Source organism: Palaemon carinicauda, chromosome 4 (assembly GCF_036898095.1).
Source record: "Palaemon carinicauda isolate YSFRI2023 chromosome 4, ASM3689809v2, whole genome shotgun sequence".
Taxonomy (NCBI): domain Eukaryota; kingdom Metazoa; phylum Arthropoda; class Malacostraca; order Decapoda; family Palaemonidae; genus Palaemon; species Palaemon carinicauda.
In genome coordinates this window covers 97012751-97036102 of record NC_090728.1, presented here as the reverse complement: position 1 = coordinate 97036102, position 23352 = coordinate 97012751, and the positions used below count along the sequence as shown (strand labels likewise).

General features: G+C 44.0%; 1 protein-coding gene across 1 annotated transcript in view; it reads right to left on the bottom strand.

Annotated features, from left to right (window-relative positions):
• Window positions 1–23352, bottom strand: part of LOC137640077 (3-oxoacyl-[acyl-carrier-protein] reductase FabG-like) — a 250996-nt gene that overhangs the window by 156402 nt on the left and 71242 nt on the right. Inside the window, exon 3 of the mRNA XM_068372519.1 lies at window positions 11063–11225. Coding sequence (XP_068228620.1) covers window positions 11063–11225 — 163 coding nt within the window. The remainder of the gene's footprint in view (window positions 1–11062; window positions 11226–23352) is intronic.

The window sequence follows — 23352 nt, the reverse complement described above, 5'->3', positions numbered from 1 at the left end:
GCTGTGCCGGCGGCCGCCACCCTGGTATTATTCTTGACTTCTATATTGTCTTCCTTAATGCCTGAAACTGCTGGAGCGGCCTCCGGCGTGCCGGCGGTCTGCCGGAGCCTTCCGGAGGCGTCAAGATGACTTGCACCCCCTTCTACTAGCTATCATCTGATGTTGATAGCCCTACATCGCAACCATATGACTTGATTACGTAAATGGATTGGTATTATCTTACCGTTCTATTAGTAACCATGCTGTCTTCTTGCATATCACAGATTTCCAGCATGCTGTGTGTATCTTAGCACGGCTGGTTGCCGGAAACCGTTACCCTATGGGATCTTCTAGTTCCCAATTCTAGAGTCTGAGTGGCCTCAGTCCTAGCCTTATATTCTTGACAATTTCCAATAGAATTCCCACTGCCCTACGGGCATTCCATGTTGAATTCTATCCTGTGCCTTCGGTCACAACAGATTGTCTATGGATGAAGGTCACGGTAACCAGCCGGGCGGGTTACACAGAGTATGTTTCTATCTCCTTCTCTCAGCCCATCCTCTGTGCATCACACCTAATGTCAAGTTAAAATTAATAATTAATATTTAACTTTAGTTTAAGAGTCATTCTTATGACTCCCCCATACTCATGCTCTCTTTCTTTTACAGGAGGAGCAGATGAAGTGTGACCACAGCTTCTGTGCAGTGAAGCGCCCGCACTTCTATGGACATACGGCGTGTAGGACCCACGCCCCTTGTGCCAACAAGAAAGGGGATCTGAAGTTCTGGGACCCGCAGAACTGTACGGTCTGCCAGGATCGCCTGGTCGATGCATTTCATAACCCTCCCTCAGCGGAGATTAGGGACGCTTCTCGGGATAAGCTACGCAAGTGGGTGCGTGGCTTCCAGAAGAACGCCACTGGACCGTACCTTGCCACTGAAGATATGAGGGCCTTATTGTTCCCAAAGGCTTCCCCAGATTCTGTGGTCCCCAAAGATCAGATCCCCACCGTCCAGATCACGGTGGAACCCGATGTCGTCATGGCCCAGTCCATGCACGAGTGTCGCCTGGATTCCGAAAACGATGAACGTATGTCGGATATTTCGGAGGACACGGAGAGGACCCTCATGGCCCAAGGCGCGGAAGATGAAGAGGACCAGGTGGAGTACACCGAGTCGGAGCAGGAGGTCGCTCCGCCTTCCATCCCCGCCCCTACTCCTACACCGACGGAAGTGTCTCTCCCGTCTACCTCCGCTACCCCGGATCCCATCCCATCCGCCCAGGAGATGTTCCATATGATAGAAGCCCTTATGGAACAAAAGCTTCAAGTGACACACGAGTTCATCAGGTCCATGGGAGGGTCCAAAGAACCGAAGAAGATCTCGGTTAAGGACCTCCCTGCATGCTCACATGCCAACCCCTGGAGGTATGCCGAGCATATGGTTATCGCGACCGGCAGGATCTTTGTCAGCGATAAGATCGGCACGGTCCCCCTGGAAGAAGTGGAGTTCTTCCCGAGCTTTGAGGCTTACCCGGACTGTTACGTCCGGCTTCGTTCTGAACCTGCCTCTAAAGAAGAGACCGAACCCAAGGAGGTGATAGTGTTCGATCTCTCGAAGGCCCAGGCTATGCTAGCCAACGCGTTCAAAAGTAGGGGTTTTACCTGCTCTAAGCTTCCGGCTTTGAGCAAGAAGCACCCTACTTACGTCGCACCCGACGACGCAGTCCTTCCCTTCACGGAAAAGGCCTTCGCTGCGTGCCACAAGGCTGTGGAAGAAGGGAAACCCTGCCCTGCACTGGAGGAGTGCAGACCCTTCTCCATGGTAACTCTCCCCGCCGTTCGACACTGGAAGGATATCCAGCATACCTTCGTGGTGGGAAAGTTAGATCCTGACGTAGCTGGACGTCAGTTTAACGAGGACCTCTCGAAACTCAATGACCATCTCCTTCGTCGGGAACAAGACACGAAGGAAAGGCTCGCAGCGTCCATGTCCCTCCAAGTACAACTTGATGTCATGGCTGGTGACACCAGAGCCCCCGACCACTACATGGTACTCGCCAAATCGCACATGGCGACTCTGGTAAAGGACTTGTACCACTTCATGAAGGCTCGGAGAGCCTGTCGAGAATTCGTGTTTTCAAGTGCCACTGTGAGACACGAACCCCGGAGGCTGATTTCCTCCAACATCTGGGGTAAACACCTCTTCCCCTCCGATCTTGTGAAAGAGATCACTGACAAGGCTGCCACTGAGAATAGGAACCTTCTCAACAAGTGGGACATGTCAAAAAAGAGGAAATCCTCTCAGGACGATGGCCCTCAACCTAAGAGGAAATCCTCCAAGCAAAAACCCCAGCAACGTCAACAGCGACGGCAGTTTCCGGGACCCGCTACTCCCCAAGTGGCTGCTCAGCCACAACAGACCTTTCAGTTGGTCACCCAACCGGTTTTGTCCCAGTCACCGGTTTTCACCCCTGCCTTTGAACAACAGACAACTACCTTTCGTCCCAAAGGTAGAGGCTCAAACAGGGGTGCAAGCAGAGACGCATCTCGCCGTCCCTCCAGAGGCAGAGGAGGAAGGGGAGCTAGCGGCCGAGGCAGTAAGCCCTCGGGACACCAGAAGCAATGAAGTGCTTCCGGTGGGAGGAAGACTCCGCCAATTCCAGGATCGTTGGACCTCCGATCCCTGGGCACACAGCATCGTCAAGAAAGGTCTAGGCTGGAGTTGGACTCAACCACCCCCAACCTTCCAGCAATTCTTCCAGCGATCAACCCCCCTTCTGGAAGAATATGTCCTAGACCTCTTGAACAAGAAGGTGATAAGGAGGGTAAAGTCCACCAGGTTCCAAGGGAGACTGTTTTGCGTCCCCAAGAAAGACTCCGACAAACTCAGAGTCATTCTGGACTTATCCCCCCTCAACAAGTTCATAGCGAACGACAAGTTCAAGATGCTGACTCTTCAACAGATAAGGACCCTTCTGCCTCGAGGATCTTACACGGTCTCCATAGACCTGGCGGATGCCTACTGGCATGTTCCAATGAACCATCACGCTTCCTCCTACCTAGGATTTTGACTCCAAAGGAAAAGCTACGCCTTCAGGGCCATGCCCTTCGGCCTCAACGTGGCCCCTCGGATCTTCACAAAGTTGGCGGACGCCATAGTACAACAGCTCCGCCTCCGAGACGTCCAGGTGATGGCCTACCTCGACGATTGGCTAGTCTGGGCTCCATCGCCCGAGGATTGTTTAAAATCCTGCAACAAAGTCACCCAGTACCTAGAACACCTGGGATTCAAGATAAACGCGAAGAAATCTCGCCTCTCTCCAGCTCAGAAGTTCCAATGGTTAGGAATCCAGTGGAACCTTCAGTCACACCGCCTTTCCATCCCCCAGAAGAAAAGGAAGGAAATAGCAGGGTCTGTCAAGCGACTACTGAAATCCAAGCGGATCTCAAGACACCAGCAGGAACGAGTTCTAGGCTCTCTACAGTTCGCCTCAGTGACAAACCCGGTGCTTCGTGCACAGCTAAAGGATGCCGCGGGAGTCTGGAGACGTTCTGCATCCATCGCTCGAAGAGACCTCAAGAGACGGCTCCCAAACAGACTTCGACTTCTCCTCAAGCCGTGGTCGGAAGCGACGGCCCTGAAAAGGTCCATCCCTCTTCAACACCCACCTCCATCACTCAACATCCACACGGACGCTTCGCTGGAGGGTTGGGGAGGTCACTCCCACCAAAAACAGGCTCAGGGAACATGGTCTCCACTATTCAAGACGTTTCACATCAACATCTTGGAGGCCATGGCGGTCCTTCTAACACTGAAGAAACTCTCCCCGCCTCCCTCGATCCATATTCGTCTAACCCTAGACAACTAGGTGGTAGTTTGATGTCTCAATCGCCAAGGCTCAAAATCGCCCCAGATAAATCAGGTGCTTCTAACAATCTTCCGTCTGGCAGAGAGGAAGAAGTGGCACCTATCTGCAGTTCACCTACAAGGATTCCGCAACGTGACGGCGGACGCTCTATCTCGGACAAGCCCGATAGAGTCGGAATGGTCTCTAGACGCAAGATCATTCTCCTTCATCTCTCACCAAGTCCCGGAACTTCAGATCGATCTCTTCACAACAAGCGACAACAATCAATTTCCTCGATATGTGGCCCCGTACGAGGACCCCAAGGCAGAGGCAGTGGACGCCATGTCCCTAGACTGGAACAGATGGTCCAAGATCTACCTGTTTCCTCCCACCAAAATTCTGCTGAAAGTCCTCTCCAAGCTGAGAACCTTCAAAGGGACAGCGGCCCTAGTGGCTCCCAAGTGGCCCCGGAGCAACTGGTACCCCCTGGTCCTGGAGCTGCAGCCCACGCTGATCTCTCTCCCGGGCCCAGTTCTCTCCCAGCAAGTACAGAAGTCGACTGTCTTCGCTTCATCATCGAAAATCAAGGACCTTCATCTCATGATTTTCTCTCCCTGGCCGCGAAAAATAGGTTTGGGATCTCGAAGAAAAGTCTAGACTTCCTCGAGGAATACAAGACCGAATCCACAAGACGGCAATACGAATCATCTTGGAGAAAATGGGTCTCATTCGTCAAGGCAAAAAATCCTACGGAAATCAACATCGATTTTTGCATGTCCTTCTTTATTCACCTTCATGGACAGGGCTTGGCAGCCAATACGATTTCTACTTGCAAATCGGCCTTGACTAGACCTCTGTGGTATGCCTTCCAAATTGATCTGTCCAGCAACATCTTCAATAAACTGCCGAAAGCATGCGCTCATCTACGCCCAGCACCCCCACCGAAACCGATCTCCTGGTCATTGGACAAGGTGCTCCATTTCGCCTCCAACTTGGATAATGATTCATGCCCTCTCAAGGATCTGACTCAGAAAGTTATATTTCTCTTTGCTCTTGCTTCAGGAGCCCGAGTAAGCGAAATAGTGGCATTATCAAGAGAAGAGGGTCATATCCTGTTTACTGACTCAGGAGACCTTACCCTCTTCCCGGATCCGACGTTTCTCGCCAAAAACGAATTACCCACCAAAAGATGGGGCCCTTGGAGAATATGCCCCCTGAAAGAAGATGCCTCTCTATGCCCAGTAGAGAGCCTCAAGGTCTATCTTCGCAGAACTTCGGACTTTGGTAGAGGCCAACTCTTCAAAGGAGAAACATCGGGCAGCGACCTGTCACTGAAACAACTAAGAGCGAAAATCACCTACTTCATTCGCAGAGCGGATCCTGACAGTACACCCGCCGGTCACGATCCTAGAAAAGTTGCATCGTCTCTGAATTTCTTTCAGAGTATGGACTTCGAAAGCCTTAAGAGTTTCACAGGCTGGAAGTCCTCGCGTGTTTTCTTCAAACATTATGCGAAACAAGTGCACGAAGTCAAACATTTTGTGGTAGCCGCAGGTAGTGTTACGAAACCTGCACCTAACTCTGCATAGAACAGCGAGTTACTTGGGACTCTAACTCTTCGGGTGCCTATGTTGACCCTCGAGTGATACGTAGTGATGTCGAAAACACTTAGTGCTTTCTTATAACTGTTCTTATCCCAGGTGAAATGTCATAGTCGTCACACGAGTGCCGCATGCCTAGAGCATGATGTGTTTTATTTAAAGACTGACGTTCCTCGAGAACGAGTGCCTACTAATAAATTTGAAATTCCCTTTCAGATTCAAGAGCAAGTCTTTATTACTATGTACATTATAATTTGTTGTAAATTAACTTTACATATTATTGCAATTCATTTAATTTTTCTGCAATTGTGAAATAAAATTCTTATTTTATTACTTGTGCGTCTCAATCCGCTCCTACTTATCCTATGAAATACATGTCTGTCATAGTTTTATTATCCCCTTCCTCTTATGGTTAATGAAGATACTAAGTTCTCAACCCTTATTATATATTCACCTATGCAATGTAATATTCCAATACGAATACTTACTCTTCATACCTTAGAGACGAGACAATTCTCCTCTACATACAGTGCCTAACCACCACTCGTCTGCTCTTGAGAATGTTCCTATATGAATGCCAACCATTCAGTCTTGTCTCCAAGTTCTTCAGGTTCTTCTAGCAGGGTGAATAGCCCTTCGATACCCGCTTTGATCTCAGCATGGCTCGTGGGAACTTCACTGCCAGGGGGGCAGGAAGGTCTCTTCCCTACGGTTCTTTTATTAAGATTACTATGCTACCCTGTTCAAAGCCCTTGGCACTTACTCAATAGGGGAAAATCTACCACGATACATTGATTCTCTGGTATTCTTCCATCAGGACGCCATGGCTTGAGCCCAAAAACCGGATTTTGAGCGAAGCGAAAAATCTATTTTTGGGTGAGATAGCCATGGCGTCCTGATGGACCCTCCCTGCTACTTCGTCCAGTTTTTCAGGTCCCACCCTGCTCTGCTGTATCATGGCGATCGGCAAGCAACTGGCTTCAGGATGTGGATGGATGTGACGTCATTTAGCAATGGCGCCCGTTTGTTTACGTCTCGAGTACCAAAAGTAGCCACGAACGAGATTAGCTGTGGAACGGCTCCCAGCTATTCTCCGCCCCTACACACCGAAGTGTTAACTCTGTTTGGGGTGTAGATAGCTATGTGGCACGTTAATACATGCGTCCCCTGTTGATATACGATGTCTTAAAAGGGAAACCTTCAGGATACTCGCTCCAGAAGTTAGAATTCTGTGACAACCTGTGGTTAAATTCTCTGGGAATATTTAGTAGTGATATACCCAAGGAAGCTACCAAAAAGGAACCTTCCATCAGGACGCCATGGCTATCTCACCCAAAAATAGATTTTTTGCTTCGCTCAAAATCCGTTATATATATATATATATATATATATATATATATATATATATATATATATATATATATATATATATATATATATATACTGTATATACTTTCTGAAGTTTGAACCCCTATTATTAAAGAAGCGTATTCTCATTAGATTTTACGTTCATAAACTGACTGAAAGTAACTACCCAACAACAATGCAAGGGGAAGGTTATGCTCAGTACTGGGCCTCTTGTGCCATCGGGAAGAAAATGAAAATACGCTGACCTGAGTATATTCTAAAATCTACAATTTACTAGTAATTGCAAAAAAAGTATAATTTTTATTTTATAAATAGATGTGCAATGTAGGCTAAATGCTGAAGCTACTGAGTTGGGTTATGCTCAGTATGGGGCTCCAAACGCCTGGCGCACAGGTATAAAACATGTTCAATTCGATGCTGACCTTATAACGGAAATAATTTTTGGAATTTATTTTCAATATCTCTCAGACTTTCCCTGTAACAATATACACATTGAAAGCAAAGTTATCATTTCAATTATTTGTTAAATTATATCATTCAAGAAAAAGACAAAGACGAACCTAGTGTGATACAAGAGAAGTGGAAAAATCTTGTATTTTCTCTGAAATAAATGGAAAATCAAACATTTTTATTTTGCAATCAGCAAATTGCTATTCATAAAGAATGCAATGTTAGGAGTCACTATGACACAAACCATATTCAGGTGTATAAGAAATGTAATGGCAAAGCACATGATGATAAAATAAAGGAATTAGAACTATCTGCCAAAATATTCGTCAAGATAGTAAGGTTATTGCAAAAGGAAGTTATATAATCTCCAATAAAATAGCTATGTCCTCACAGCCTTTCACTGAGGGTGATTTCATTAAGAAATGCACGTTGTTAACTGCTGATGTGATTTACCCAGATAAACGTCAATCTTTGGAAATGGAAGTTTGCCAAGAAATACAATATCAGAGAATAAATTGCATAGTTGAAGACATTGATAGTCAACTTTAATGCAAAGTTAAGCCATTTACAGCCTTTTCTGTTGCAATTGACGAAAGCTCAGATATCAGAGATGTAATACAACTCACAGTTTTCATTAGGGTGTTGATGAAAATATGCAGGGGACAGAAAAATTTGCGGAACTTGTGCCAATGACGGGAACAACAAAAAGTGGTGATATCTTTGTAAGCTTAATTGGGGCACTGGACAAAATAAGTATTCATTAGAAGAAATGTGTAAGTTTAGCAACTGATGGAGAACCTCAGAGGGAGGGTAGAAATGCTGGTGTAGTGGTAAAATGGAAGGAGAAACTTGTGGCTTTGAGCCCTGACCGAGAGTTTCATAATATTCATTGCAATATACACAGAGAAGTTTAGTGTAGTAAAACATTAATTATGGCTCATGTCATGGATGATGATGTGTCAATAGTGAACTTTAGTCGAGCAAATTGTCTTAATCACAGACAATTCAACTGCTTTGTTGGAGGAAAATGAGAATCCTCATGGATTGCCTTATCATACTGATGTATGCTGGTTAAGTCGAGGAAGTACCCTGAAGCGCTTCTATGAATTGCGTTGTGAAATTCAAATTTTTATGGATGGAAAGGGAAACCATGTGCATGAACTTAATGACATTTTTGGGGGTGCTGAAAGATTGAGCTTTCATGGTGGGTATCACAGATCATTTGAATAATCTAAACATCCAGATGCAGGGGAAAAACAAACTGGTGACTGAGTTCTATGACTTTATTCGTGCCTTTGAAATCAAACTCCAGTTTTTCCAGAGTCAAATTGCAGCACATAATCTTGCTGAACATGATTTATCAATACATTGATTAGAATATCCCATGGTAAAATATTCGGCTTAAAATAATTATGTCTATGTAGGGAGGCACGCTGCCTGGAAACAGTTATTTTAAATTATGAATGTGAACAAATCCAGCCTACCTTCAAAACTAAGTGATGAACATCTCCAGTCCATCCTTAAGATTGCTGATGCCCAGTCATTTACCACAAATTTTAATGCACTGGTCAAGAAAATGAGATATCAAGTATCTGAAAGCAGTGGCTCCCAACAGTTTTCATATCCACATGGAAAGTATTTCTTTTATTTTACCTTATGCATGTGCAAGGAATTTCTATTTTCTTGTCCATGAGCAAGGTATTTTTTTTCATTTACATATGCAAGGGATTTCTCTTTTTGGTATCTATGTGCAAGGTATTTCTTTTTTATACATTTTTAAGGTATTTCTTTTATCCATGTGCAAGGTATTTTTTTATTATCCATGGGCAGGGTACCTTTTTTCTTATCTTTGTACAATTGTCATAAACTCATATAAAAATAAATTCTTTTTAAATTCTGAAAATGAGCTTTTTTATGTGCTTATTATATAACTAAATTGCTCTCTTTCTTCCTCTCTCCCCCACACACACACACACACACACACACACACACACACACACACACACACACACACACATACATACATACATACATACATACATACATATATATATATATATATATATATACAGTATATATATATATATATATATATATATATATATATATATATATATATATATACACACATACAGTACATACTCCTACAATCTTCAGAAATTGAACTGTTTCAAAAGTGGCTGTTAGGGACAAATAAGATTGACCCCCCTGTTCTAGAGAGAAAACAGGTGATCACAAACGATCATGAGTTCCTAGAGGTTGCGCATTACCTGAAAGTGATGGGCGTGATCGATCGCTGCTAACCACTTGAGTGCAGGAGATGGGGGAGCAAGACACAGTAAGTTAGTTTATGAGTACAATTAGGTGTTGTGCTGCATTTGCTAACCTACCTGATGTACATATGAATGGCCTCTCTCCACCCCACAAACACATGAAGTCAAGAGAATAGAATTTCTAAGTTGACTCCAAGATAAAGTGGGTTCGGTCTTGTCACACAGTGGTTTATTGACATATTCACCAAATGACCCACTGATGATTAAGGCGTGTAAGCCTTTTAAAGGGAGGAAAGTGGTTAATATTTTTTTGGGGGGGGTAACATTGATTTAAGTCAGTTTTGAGAACAAAGCAATATGAACATCAGGGGCGAATAAAAATATAATATTCTACCATTAGAATTCCATTTACCGTATATCCATAAGTATATAAACATTATGTTAGATAGGCCTTGGCAGAATTAGTGATAGAAGAATTCGTCAGGAATATTATGAGTAGAAATGCATTGAAGTATAGTTGGAAGCTCTTTTCGACTATTTTGACCCTATGAAGTGTGATCATTATAAATGCAAAATAAATAATGTAGGGTTACAGTGTTGGATAAGATATGTACAAAAAGACAGACTTGTTATAGGGTATAATTTGCATGCACACCATCTTCAGTAATGTTTCATGGAAACGAAGCAGTAATGGTAAAAGCTAGCACTATATTTACTAAGTTGTCAACTTATAACCCCAAATTACCAGGTGCATTATTATTGTACAGCACACATTTCTCACATTCCCCATTCTAAAAAAAAAGCAACAACAGCACCAAATGACTTCAATTACAGTACTTATCTAAAGGAATAACCCTTACCCTTTAACAAGGACAGCTCCTAAACGAAAGTGGCAGCATTTGTAAGCCTTTGGGATTTTTGGTTTCAACCCAGATATTGTGTTATCAACAACTCATTTATCCAATCCATTATACAAAAACAGACAAGATCACCCTTTGTAAAGATCTGGTGATAAGATATTCTAAATCATAATATGAAAATTAATGAGGCACTCAATTTCATAAGCAACCTAACTGAACTGATCTTAGTAATGCCAAAAATTGATCTGGCACAGCTTGTAAGCCACCAACCAAATATACTCCTTCATTTGATATTTCATTTCAAAGAAACTTAAGTGATGCACAAACGCATGATATGTAATTTTGTTAGCTATTATAGATAGGCAACATGATTTCTTAGTCAAAAAATTTACATTCATGGCCTTATAATCCATATTTATTTTGAACTTTAGTAGTTTTCCTGATTCTCTTAGTTGTATCTCATAACTTGTTACATCAACAATTATTTTCATACACTTTTGGTTCAAGGACAGAAGTACCTCTTTGAAATTACAGAAAAGTACATCTGTCAATCCTTATGCACTACAGCTCCCCTTTTTATATAAATTCTTAATAAATCTTGACTCTTGAAAGGTTTACCAATATTATACCATCACATCCATTAGTAACACTAGATAATAAGCATATTATAAAAGATTCTTACCGAACATTAGTATTCATAACACGATCATACTGCTCCAATGAGGTGTTGAGAACTGTACCAGTTTCTAAAATGCCAGCATTGTTGACCAATACATCAATACGTCCATAACGCTTTATAGTTTCATCAATGATACGCTTAGTATCAGCTTCATTATTGAGATCAGCTGGAAATTAAGAAAAAAATACTGAGTAAGATTAAGCTGTATTAAGCTATAAAAGTACAGTAATATATCTAAACACTATAGATAATGTAGAGTAGCTGTTTCTAAGATGGTTCACAAAAAACAAAAATATATGGAACAGAATATTTATACGGAACATACACAGTATTATATAGATTTACAAATATAGTTCTCAACTAGTATCATGAACATGGTTTCCAAATACTGGACAAGGTTGACCAGGGCACCAGCCAAACATTGAGATACTACCACTAGAGAGTTATTGGGTCCTTTGACTGGTCAGACAGTACTACATTGGATCCCTCTCTCTGGTTACGGCTCATTTCATCTTTTCTGACACAGAAATCTGGCCTATTCTTTACACATTCTCCTCTTTCTTCAAACACTTGACAACACTGAAATTACCAAACAATTTTTCTTCTTCTCTATTAGGTTAACTATTGCTCTGTAATTGTTCAGTGGCTACTTTCCTCTTGATAAGGGTAGAAGAGACTCTTTAGCTATGGTAAGCAGCTCTTCTAGGAGAAAAACACTCCACAATCAAACCATTGTCTTCTAGTCTTGAATAGTGCCATAGCCTCTGTACCATGGTCTTCCATTGTCTTGGATTAAAGATCTCTTGCTTGACGGTACACTCACGCACACTGTTCTATTTTGTTTATCTTCCTCTTGTTATTTTTAAGTTTTTATCTTCTTGTTATTTTTAAATTTTTCATAGTTTATATATGAAATATTTACTTTAATGTTATTATTGTTCTCAAACTTCTCTTGTGACTTTTTCTTATCTCCTTTCCTCACTAGGCTATTTTCCCTGTTGGAGCCTTTGGGCTTATAGAATCCAGCTTTTCCAACTAGGGTTGTAGCTTAGCAAGTAATAATAAATAGATTTTAACATAAGAAAACCCCTTTTTGGGTGAGATAGCCATGTAGTCCTGATGGAAGTTCCTCATTGGAAGCTTCTACAGTACTTGGGATATTTCTGCAAGTGATATACCAGAGAAATTTTACCTTAAAGGTATCAACAGAGTTCTATTCAGAGATATATCGTGTATAAATTAGGGACGTGTTAATAACAAGCTATAGTTATCCTTCCCCGAATAGAGTTAACCTTGTCTCGAAGGATAAGGTAGTGGTTACGATAAGTGGGCAAGTGAGCCGTTACAACTCCTGATCTCAATGTGCTACAACTAACACATTTCCTGTTGAACCATTCCAGGACCAGTCATCGCATGACCCAAGGTACCACACTGAGAATTGGGAGGGGATGGAAAAGTAACGGGCAAGCCATCAGGACGACATGGCTATCTTCTCCCACAAAAACAGATTTTTCCTCTGTCAAAATGCGTCTTTTGGGTTCAAACCATGTCGTCCTGATGGAAGTGTACAAGAGAATTATCATTCTCAATTGTAGCCAGGAGAGTTTTTACCCTTTACATGATCATACTTACCTTAGTATTGGTAACTATGGTACCAAGCTATGGTGCAAGCGATATGTTTGTAAAAAGTACGAGCAAAGGAAATTAACGCCAAAGTCCCACTCACTGTGGAGATCTTTGTCTCCAGAAGATGAAAAGACTCAAGCCTATAAAAGGAGGGTTAAAAATTGAGGTACACTACTTCTATTTTGTACAGTAGGTCCAATGAAAGGAAATGCAAAAAGGAACAGCAGTCCTTTATTGTTTCCAAAGATGCCTAAATGTAACAGTAATCAATTGTAACATTATGTGCAGTAAATATATACAGAAAACCTTTGACCTTTACAATATTAAATAGTACTGTACATTGAAAAGAGGAACACGAGTCCCCTTGCACACTGTAGACTGAGAAGTCCCAACAATACAGTCTCTTAGAGTCCATATACAACACTTAGGAAGCTGGTTTAATCACACTTCCAGCAGCCACTACAAAGTGTTTAATCTCTTTCGACTGTCGTAAGATGGAGTTTTTATGATAAAACAAAGTTTTATGAATACTTACCTGGCAGTTATATATATATAGTTGATATCTCTAAATCGGCAGAATTTTTCAAAACGAGGCAACCGCCTTGTGGTGGTTGGGAGGTAGGTGGTAACACCCGTCACAGGGTGGTCCAAGGAATCATTCCCGTGTCCAAGACTTCAGTTCATCTATGCCCGACCTGTCTCCTGAGGGGAGGTGGGTGGGCCTTCGAATATATATATAACTGCCAGGTAAGTATTCATAAAACTTTGTTTTATCATAAAAACTCCATTTTTATGAATAGTACTTACCTGGCAGTTATATATATATAGCTGATTCACACATTTGGAGGAGGGAAACAGACAGTAAACATCGTTGGGGAAACAACAAAAGAGTTGTAGGAGATAAAAACACCTTGATTCCTTGCCTGCTAAGGTAGCTGATTCAAAGGTACAGCCTTTAGAGTGGCTTTCCCTTAGGAGAGTTTATCCAGGAGTAAGCCTGCAATGCTGCAAAAAACTCAATCGAGTCTGTCAAAGGGATAAGACCAACAACTTGACTAGACTTCAGAAACTACCTTCGCCCCATATAATAAAAACTGCAACCTTACTAAAACTAACCACCTAACCCTGCAACATAGACATAAACTATCTATCTAGACTGAGGGAACCGCACCACAAGACGAAGTCCTCAGACTATCATAAAAACACAAACCCTCATACATGCATATCAACCAAGGTTGAGTGGGGTTATTAACTCCTTTGCCTAATACAGAAAACCGCAGCTATGTATGGGCCCAAGGTATAGCACTTGCCAAAGTCTACTCTGACCTCTCTAAGTTAATGAGAAGCGAAGACAGAGTTGCTCCTCCAGAAAATTGCATCCATGAATAGCCTAACTAACATATATTCCTGATATGCCAGAGAGGTAGCAATGGCTCTCACTTCGTGAGCCCGTAATTTCAATAGGGCGAAGTGTTCCTCCTCACAAAAGAGGTGGGCTTCCCTAATTTTCTCCCTCAGGAAAAAGGACAAAGCATACTTAGACAGGGGTTTTTGGCAGATCTTTCACTGAACACCATAACAAGTTGGATGCACAGCTCACGTTCATAGTGTGAGCCAAAAAAAACTTTGAGGGACCTAACTGGGGAGAGGAGTCTTACCTTCTCTCGACCCACTAGGTTCGTGAGGTTAATGACATCAAACGTCGTAGGACAGGGTTACGAAGGGTTCTCGCTCTTTACGAGAAAGATGAACCTTAAGGCACAAACTGCCCTATCCTAATTGAAGCTCACCCTCTTCCCAATCGCCTGGACTTCGCTGACCTCTTGGCATTCACTAGAGTCATAAGGGAGAGGGCTTTCTTCGCTACAACTCGAAGAGAGGCTAGCGAGATAGGTTCAACTTTCTTGGAGCACAGAAACTTAAAACACCATATCCAGGTTTAAGAGTACCTATTACGTCGTCTGAAAAGACCCAATGAGGTCCTGCAAACCTTGATTTTTGGACAACTCTGGGTCTCTATGCCTAAAGACGGAGGAGAGCATACTGCTGTATCCATTGATGGTAGATACAGCCAGCTTAGCATCCTGTCTGAGGTACAAGAAGAAGTCTGCAATCTGGCTCAGAGAGATAGTGGATGAGGAAACTTGTGCCGCCTGCACCAAGCTCTAAAGGTCTCCCACCTAGATTGGTAGACTCTTTGTGAAGAGATCCTCCTTGCTCTGGCGATAGATTTCGTCGCTTGTGCCGAAAAGCCTCGAGATCTGACAAGCTTCTAGTCAGTCTGAAGGAAGTCAGTTGAGAGCAAGGGGGGAAAGATGATACCTCTCGAAGTGGGGCTGTTTGAGAAGATCTGGACTTGCCGAAGTGTTCTTGGGAAGTCCATCAACATGCCCATCACTTCCGAAAACCATTCCCTAGCAGGCCAGAATGGAGCCGCTAGGATCATTCGCCCCGAATCGAGGAGAGCGAATTTCCTGAAGACCAGATTGATGATCTCGAACGGGGGCAACGCAAACATGTCCACCCCCGTCCAATCCATCAAGGAGGAGTCCACTGCTACAGCTTCCTCGTCCGTGACTAGGGAGCAGCAGTAGGGGATCCTCTTCTTCCAGTTGGAGGCAAAAAGGTCTGTTACAGGTCTGCCCCACAACATCCAGAGTCTGACAGACTTGCGGGTTGAGAGATCATTCTGAAGGAAAAACAAGTGTCTTCCTGCTGAGCATGTTTGCCCCGATGTTTCTTGCCCTAGAACAAACCTCCTTTCTAGAGCCAAGAGATCAGAACGAAGGCGTCCTTGATCTCGACACACGATTCGACGAGTGTCATCACGAAGTCCTAGATTCTCATGTTCAAAGTCATGCCTCATGCTAGAACTTCGACGTCGAGCGTCCTGAAAGACGAGGCGTCGAGCGTCCTGAAAGACGAGGCGCCGATCGTCCCGTAAGACGTGGCGCCAATAGTCCTGTAAGACGTGGTGCCAAAAGTCCTGTAAGACGTGGAGCCGAGAGGTTAACAGAGCGAGACGCTGAACGTTCTAAAAGACACGGTGCTGAGCGTCCTGGTGTTAGAAGAGACTCTTCTTGTTGACAGGAAGACCTAATTATTTGATAGGCTCAACGTTATCTAAAAATCCAGATACAGGGACGCTCTGATTTTTCCAGAGAGCAGTATTCCGCTACATAAAACAAAAGTTACGTGAACATGAGAGGGGCGGAGCTGAGACCGAAACACACGCCCGAAACTGACCCATTCTACACCCGTTCTTCCTTGTAAACAAACCTCAGATAAAGTTTGATTGCATAGCCTGCCACTTAGACTCCTCTCTAGAACTGGGAGAGAGAATCGTTGTAGCTAAAAACTAAAGGAGGTTTCCCTATACTGTAAAAGGAAAAAGTAATCCTCCTTCAGAAGAAGTAGTGACCAAAGGTCTGCTCCCCTCTTCTCCAAAGATTTTGATGTCTCCATGGAGGACTTTGACTTCTGAATGAAGGCGTAAAGAGCATTTACGTCCAGGACCGGACAAAAGACTCCCTCTCCCAAAAGAGAGAGATTGAAGTTGCAAAGTCGGTTAAGCATTAAAGTCTTATCGGAGTAACTAACAAAGGAGGATTCACTAGGAAAAAGATTTCGCATCCATCCTTAGTAAAAACACGGACCAAAGGTCTGCTCCTCTCCTCTCCCAGGCTCGCCAGAAGTAGCAAAGTCTGGCTCCTACTGTTGTTAGTCATCAAAGGTTTCTGTTTTAAGAAACAAAAATCAATATTCTTAAAGCTCCATTAATGACCACGTGAAAACTCAGAGGGTGGGGAACATGGAGCGACAGAACTTAGGATCCTCTCCTTCTGTTAACCTCAAACAATTCAACAGGAGAAAAGTGATCACTAAAGTCATCCTTGACAAAGATCTTATAAGACGTGGCTTCGCCCTGAAAGGACAAGGCGGCGATCGTCCTATCATCCTGAAAGACGAGGCTGCCCTCGTCCCGAAAGACGAGGCTGCCCTCGTCCCGAAAGACGAGGCTGCCCTCGTCCCGAAAGACGAGGCTGCCCTCGCCCCGAAAGACGAGGCTGCCCTCGCCCCGAAAGACGAGGCTGCCCTCGCCCCGAAAGACGAGGCTGCCCTCGCCCCGAAAGACGAGGCTGCCCTCGCCCCGAAAGACGAGGCTGCCCTCGCCCCGAAAGACGAGGCTGCCCTCGCCCCGAAAGACGAGGCTGCCCTCGCCCCGAAAGACGAGGCTGCCCTCGCCCCGAAAGACGAGGCTGCCCTCGCCCCGAAAGACGAGGCTGCCCTCGCCCCGAAAGACGAGGCTGCCCTCGCCCCGAAAGACGAGGCTGCCCTCGCCCCGAAAGACGAGGCTGCCCTCGCCCCGAAAGACGAGGCTGCCCTCGCCCCGAAAGACGAGGCTGCCCTCGCCCCGAAATACGAGGCTGCACTCGCCCCGAAAGACGAGGCTGCACTCGTCCCGAAAGACGAGGCTGCATTCGCCCTGACGAGGCTGCATTAGCCCCGAAAGACGAGGCAGCATTCGCCCTGAAAGACGAGGCAGCATTCGCCCTGAAAGACGAGGCTGCATTCGACCTGAAAGACGAGGCTGCATTAGTCCTGAAAGGCGAGGCTGCATTAGTCCTGAAAGATGAGGCAGCATTCGCCCTGAAAGACGAGGCAGCATTCGCCCTGAAAGACGAGGCTGCATTCGTCCTGAAAGACGAGGCAGCATTCGCCCTGAAAGACGAGGCTGCATTCGCCCTGAAAGACAAGGCAGCATTCGCCCTGAAAGACGAGGCTGCAACAGTCCTGAAAGACGAGGCAGCATTCGTCCTGAAAGACGAGGCAGCATTCGTCCTGAAAAACGAGGCTGCATTCGCCCTGAAAGACGAGGCTGCATTTGCCCTGAAAGACGAGGCTGCATTCGTCCTGTCTTGAAAGACTTAGCGCCGAGCGTTAAGGCAAAATGATATTCATTATGCCGCCCGGCGCGTTTGGTTCCGACCAGAGGGTTCATAAGGCCGACTGGCGCTCTGGGACAAAAACCGAGTCAATGATGGTTTGTAAGCATTGATATTATCAGCGAATATCTATGACTTAAAGTATTGCCATTAAAATCAAAAGTGATGCAATGCAAAACTCTAAAAGCAGTGTAAGAATCTTTACGTTCAACGCTCTTTGCTTTCCCATGGCAAGGGCGAGCATTCTTGGGAACGTTAACAGGAACGCTCGCGAGGGCGTTTGCTCGTGAGCTAACGCCTCTCGTTTCCTTTCGCCGATCGACGTTCCTTCTCCCATGGGCCGGGGAGCTTGGAAGAGGTCTAAGGCTAGGAAAAACGAAGTCCATCCACTGTGCTGAAAGAATCCAATGCCTAATTTAGCACTGAAACTTGCACTATTAAACTCTTACACAAAAGACCATAATTAGTCCCGCCCGTTTCGAGAGAACTTATTCTTCTGCCACGGGTTTGAATGAGAAAGCAAAATCGTCTCTAGTACTTGCTATATAAACTGTAACAAAATATTTTTATAAAATATTAAATTGACATATCCATAATAAAATAAACTTTCAAACATACTTACCCGGTGGTCACAAAAAGAAAAAACCACCGGGCAAGAGTTGAGATTAAAAATAGATGTTGAATACACTCACCTGGTAGTTACATATAACCACCAGTAAAATTAAATGTCATAAATACCTACCCGGTAATTACATACAAACGCCAGGAAAGTTATACGTTAAAGATTAAAATGAACAGAAAAAGGGAAAACAAAAGTAATCCACAATTAATTCAAAGGGTTTTCAAAAACAAGCGAGTTGTAATGATAAAAAGAACAGATATAGCAATAACGTATCTATATATATAAATGTAAACAATAGGAACATATAAATGAAAATGCTACTAAAACTAGAATTCCCATATCGTTGTTGTTGGAGTATAATAGCCAACACTTTATTTCCCATATCGAAAAGAACACTACCAAGGCATATTGGGACTGCACCGATAGTAACGAGTAATAGCGTAAATTAACCATACGCTAGTTCTATTTAATTTATGAAATTAGATCGATGATTTAAAGAACGAATACCAAATGGACAAATATTTCTTTAAAATTTTACATTAAAAGTAAAAAAAAAAACTTATATAAGTGGAATTCCTCCCAATCTTTACATAAAACAAATAAAGAGAATTTGCAAGACATACATGAAGATTACGTCACACGACTGTGACGTCATAGAGTTGCCGGAACGTATTTTCGTCATCAGGATTAAAAACTTGGCACCTAAAATATAGTGCACAAACAAAACCTCTGCATACACACGAAAATTAAGTTATCACTCATGATAAACAAAGTAAATAATAATAATAAAACACGATTGCCAAATCCCTTCATCAGTGTACTTCACCAAACGAAGTCCAAAAAAGCGAAGAAGGGAAAATTACTCGAAAAACTCTCAATGGTGGACCGACAATGTTTTCGATCCAGCCGGCAGAGATGAACTGAAGTCTTGGACACGGGAATGATTCCTTGGACCACCCTGTGACGGGTGTTACCACCTACCTCCCAACCACCACATGGCGGTTGCCTTGTTTTGAAAAATTCTGCCGATTTAGAGATATCAGCTATATATATATAACTGCCAGGTAAGTACTATTCATAAAATAATGTTCTAGAGCACAACAAAACCATTCAACACTTTGAATTCCAAAAAGAAGGATGTTGTTCAGATGGCGCTCGCGTCGTGGCGTGGGTGGTGCGGCGATGGGGATGTGTCTAGGGCCTCTGTATCGGCCCATCCCTTTGGCGAAGGAATTAACTAAATGGAAGACAACCTGTGAATAGTGGATTTCACGCGCCTTTGCTTTATACACGACACCCAAAAGGTGCTCGCGCGAGGGTTGTAACCTCAGCATTCCATGCTTTTATCTTTCTCTGGTATAATTGGAAGGTTTTTATCAGAAAAGGTATACAAGAAGGACTTTTCGCCGGGCGCCACAGGTTCGACCCAGAAAAATAATGTTTTGAAGAACACTTGAAATTTCCCTCCCGTGTAAGCCTATAAGCCTGCAAAGGACATGGATTGGAAAAAATTTAAGGAAGAAGCAACTTTCCTAGGGTCATGACCTGATGGCTTACTATCAGGGTCAGCCCTTCTGATGAAATAGGTGAAATTGGACCTTAGCTGTTCCAGAGAAAGATTAGATCCTGTCATCACCCTTTAAAAAGTTGACCGCCTTTAAAGGACCGGCTCTTTAACAGGTAGGCCTTAAGGCACTCCATGAGGCACAGAGAAGGTTTCTCCTGAAGTGGGACAACATTCCAAGCCCCCTAGCCTTTCATGGGAAGTTCGTTTTTTGCCAAGAATGCAGGATCAGGGTAAAGATTTACGTCCCCTGATTCCGAGAATTCATTGTGGCCATCATCCCTTTAAAGGGCCACAATCTCCCTGACTCTAGCACCAGAAGCCATAGCAAGCAAAAAGAGACTTTTGAGAAAGATTCCTCAGAGAAATAGAGGTGTTACCTATCGAGGAGGCTAAGTGAAAGACTTTATCCAACGACCAAGAAATAGCCTTGGGAGGAGCATTAGGTTTCAGTTTAGCAGAAACCTTCAGGATCTTATTGAACAGCTTGCTATTAAGTTCAATATCAAAAGCATAAGCAATGGGTGTAGTTAATGCCGACTTACATAAGGCAATAGTTGTTAAGGCCAGACCTTGATTATGCAATGAGATAAAAAAAGAAATACAGAAGTCCATAGATATGGAAGAGGGCTGATGACTTTTCCTGAATGCAACCCATTTTTTCAGGAAGACAAATATGATATTTTGATTATAAAATAAATTTTTGAATATACTTACCCGGTGAATATATAATGGCTGACGTCTCGGACGGCTCGACAGAAACACAAAAACTCGCGAGCGATCGCCATGAAGGTTGCGGGTGTGCCCACCAGCGCCGACTATCAGCCAGATACCGCATATACATGTAAACAGCCTCAGTTCTTCTCATTCCGCTGGGTCTCTATCGGGGAGGAAGGGAGGGCCTATAATTTATATATTCACCGGGTAAGTATATTCAAAAATTTATTTTATAATCAAAATATCATTTTTAAATATTAAACTTAGCCGGTGAATATATAATAGCTGATTCACACCCATGGTGGTGGGTAGAGACCAGTATTAATACAATATAGGCGTATATGCTTAGAGTTTTTGACAGTTATATCATAACAAAACCCAAATAAATATAGGTACCTGGTAAGGAAGCTGACTCTGACGATTACTCTGCTTTGTTAGTCCGCTTTCCTCACGAAGCCCAGCCATCCTCTCAGGATGCTGAAAGACTCCCAGGAGCTGAAGTATCCAGGGCGACAACCCATACAACAGGACCTCATCAAAACCCTTAATCTGGGCGCTCTCAAGAAATGACATTTGACCACCCGCCAAATCAAAAAGGATGCGAAAGGCTTCTTAGCCTTCCGTACAACCCAAAACAAAATTAAAAACATTTCAAGAGAAGATTAAAAGGATATTGGAATTAAGGGAATGTAGTGGTAGAACCCTCACCCACTACTGCACTCGCTGCAACGAATGGACCCAGTGTGTAGCAGTCCTCATAAAGAGTCTGGACGTCTTTTAAGTAAAATGAAGCGAACACCGACTTGCTCCTCCAAAAGGTCGCGTCCATAATACTTCGTAAAGATCTGTTTTGCTTAAAGGCCACGGAAGTTGCTATAGCTCTTACTTCGTGCGTCTTGACCTTAAGCAAGCAACGATCTTTTTCACTCAAATGAGAATGAGCCTCTCGGATTAAAAATCTAATAAAATACGATAAAGCATTTTTAGACATAGGCAATGATGGCTTCTTAACTGAGCACCACAAGGCCTCAGATCCACCTCGTAAGGATTTTGTACGAGCTAAATAAAACTTAAGAGCTCTGACTGGACACAGTACTCTTTCAAGCTCGTTGCCTACGATCTCTGACAGGCAAGGTATATCAAACGACTTAGGCCAAGGACGAGAAGGCAGTTCATTTTTGGCCAAGAAACCAAGCTGAAGTGAACATGTGGCTTTATCTGTGGAAAAGCCGATGTTCCTACTGAAGGCATGGATCTCACTGACCCTTTTAGCCGAAGCCAAGCACACTAAGAAAAGCGTCTTGAGGGTGAGATCCTTCAGGGAGGCTGAATGTAATGGCTCAAACCTGTCGGACATTAGGAACCTTAGGACCACGTCTAAGTTCCATCCAGGAGTTGCCATACGACGCTCCTTAGAGGTCTCGAAGGACTTAAGGAGATCTTGGAGATCTTTATTATTGGACAGATCTAAGCCTCTATGTCTGAACACAGAAGCCAACATGCTCCTGTAGCCCTTAATAGTGGGCGCTGAGAGGGAGCGAACATTTCTCAGATGTAGGAGAAAATCTGCAATTTGGGCTACAGAGGTACTGGAAGAGGAAATGGATGATGACTTGCACCAGTCTCTAAAAACTTCCCACTTCGACTGGTATACCTTGATGGTAGAAGCTCTCCTAGCTCTCGCAATCGCTCTGGCTGCCTCCTTCGAAAAACCTCAAGCTCTTGAGAGTCTTTCGATAGTCTGAAGGCAGTCAGACGAAGCGCGGGGAGGCTTTGATGAAGATCCCTTACGTGGGGCTGCCGTAAGAGATCTATCCTTAAAGGAAGACTCCTTGGGACGTCTACCAGCCATTGAAGTACCTCTGTGAACCACTCTCTCGCGGGCCAGAGGGGAGCAACCAACGTCAACCTTGTCCCTTCGTGAGAGGCGAACTTCTGCAGTACCTTGTTGATGATCTTGAACGGTGGGAATGCGTACGCGTCCAGGTGAGACCAGTCCAGTCGAAACGCATCTATGTGGGTCGCCTCTGGATCTGGGACTGGAGAGCAATAGGTCGGGAGCCTTTTGGTCAACGAGGTGGCAAAGAGGTCTATGGAGGGTTGACCCCAAGTCACCCAAAGACTCTTGCACACGTCCTTGTGGAGGGTCCATTCTGTGGGGATCACCTGACCTCTCCGACTGAGACAGTCTGCCAAGACGTTCAAGTCCCCCTGGATGAATCTTGTCAACAGGGAGATGCCTCGATTTTTTGACCAGATGAGGAGGTCCCTTGCGATGACAAACAGTGTGTGGGAGTGAGTGCCTCCTTGCTTGGAGATGTACGCCAATGCTGTGGTGTTGTCCGAATTGACTTCTACCACTTTGTTTCGAAGAATGCTCTCGAAACTCATCAAGGCCAAGTGAACCGCTAACAACTCCTTGCCGTTGATGTGCATGCTCTTCTGATCCGACGTCCAAAGACCCGAACATTCCCGACCGTCCAGAGTCGCTCCCCAACCCAAATCCGACGCGTCTGAGAACAACACGTGGTTTGGGTTCTTGACTGCCAGGGACAGACCTCCTCGCAGACTTATGTTGCTGTCCCACCAGTTCAGGCATGCTTTTACTGGCTCGGAGACCGGGATTGACACAGCTTCCAAAGTCTTGCTCTTGTTCCAGTGTGAGTCTAGATGGAACTGGAGAGGGCGAAGGTGAAGTCTCCCTAGTGAGTCCCTAAGAGGCTCATCCAACTTCTTACTGAGCAACGGTCTTTTTTCAGCATAAGGCAGACTTTGAGCAGGGCTTGCTCTATCCGGGTGGCAGACGGAAAAGCCCGAA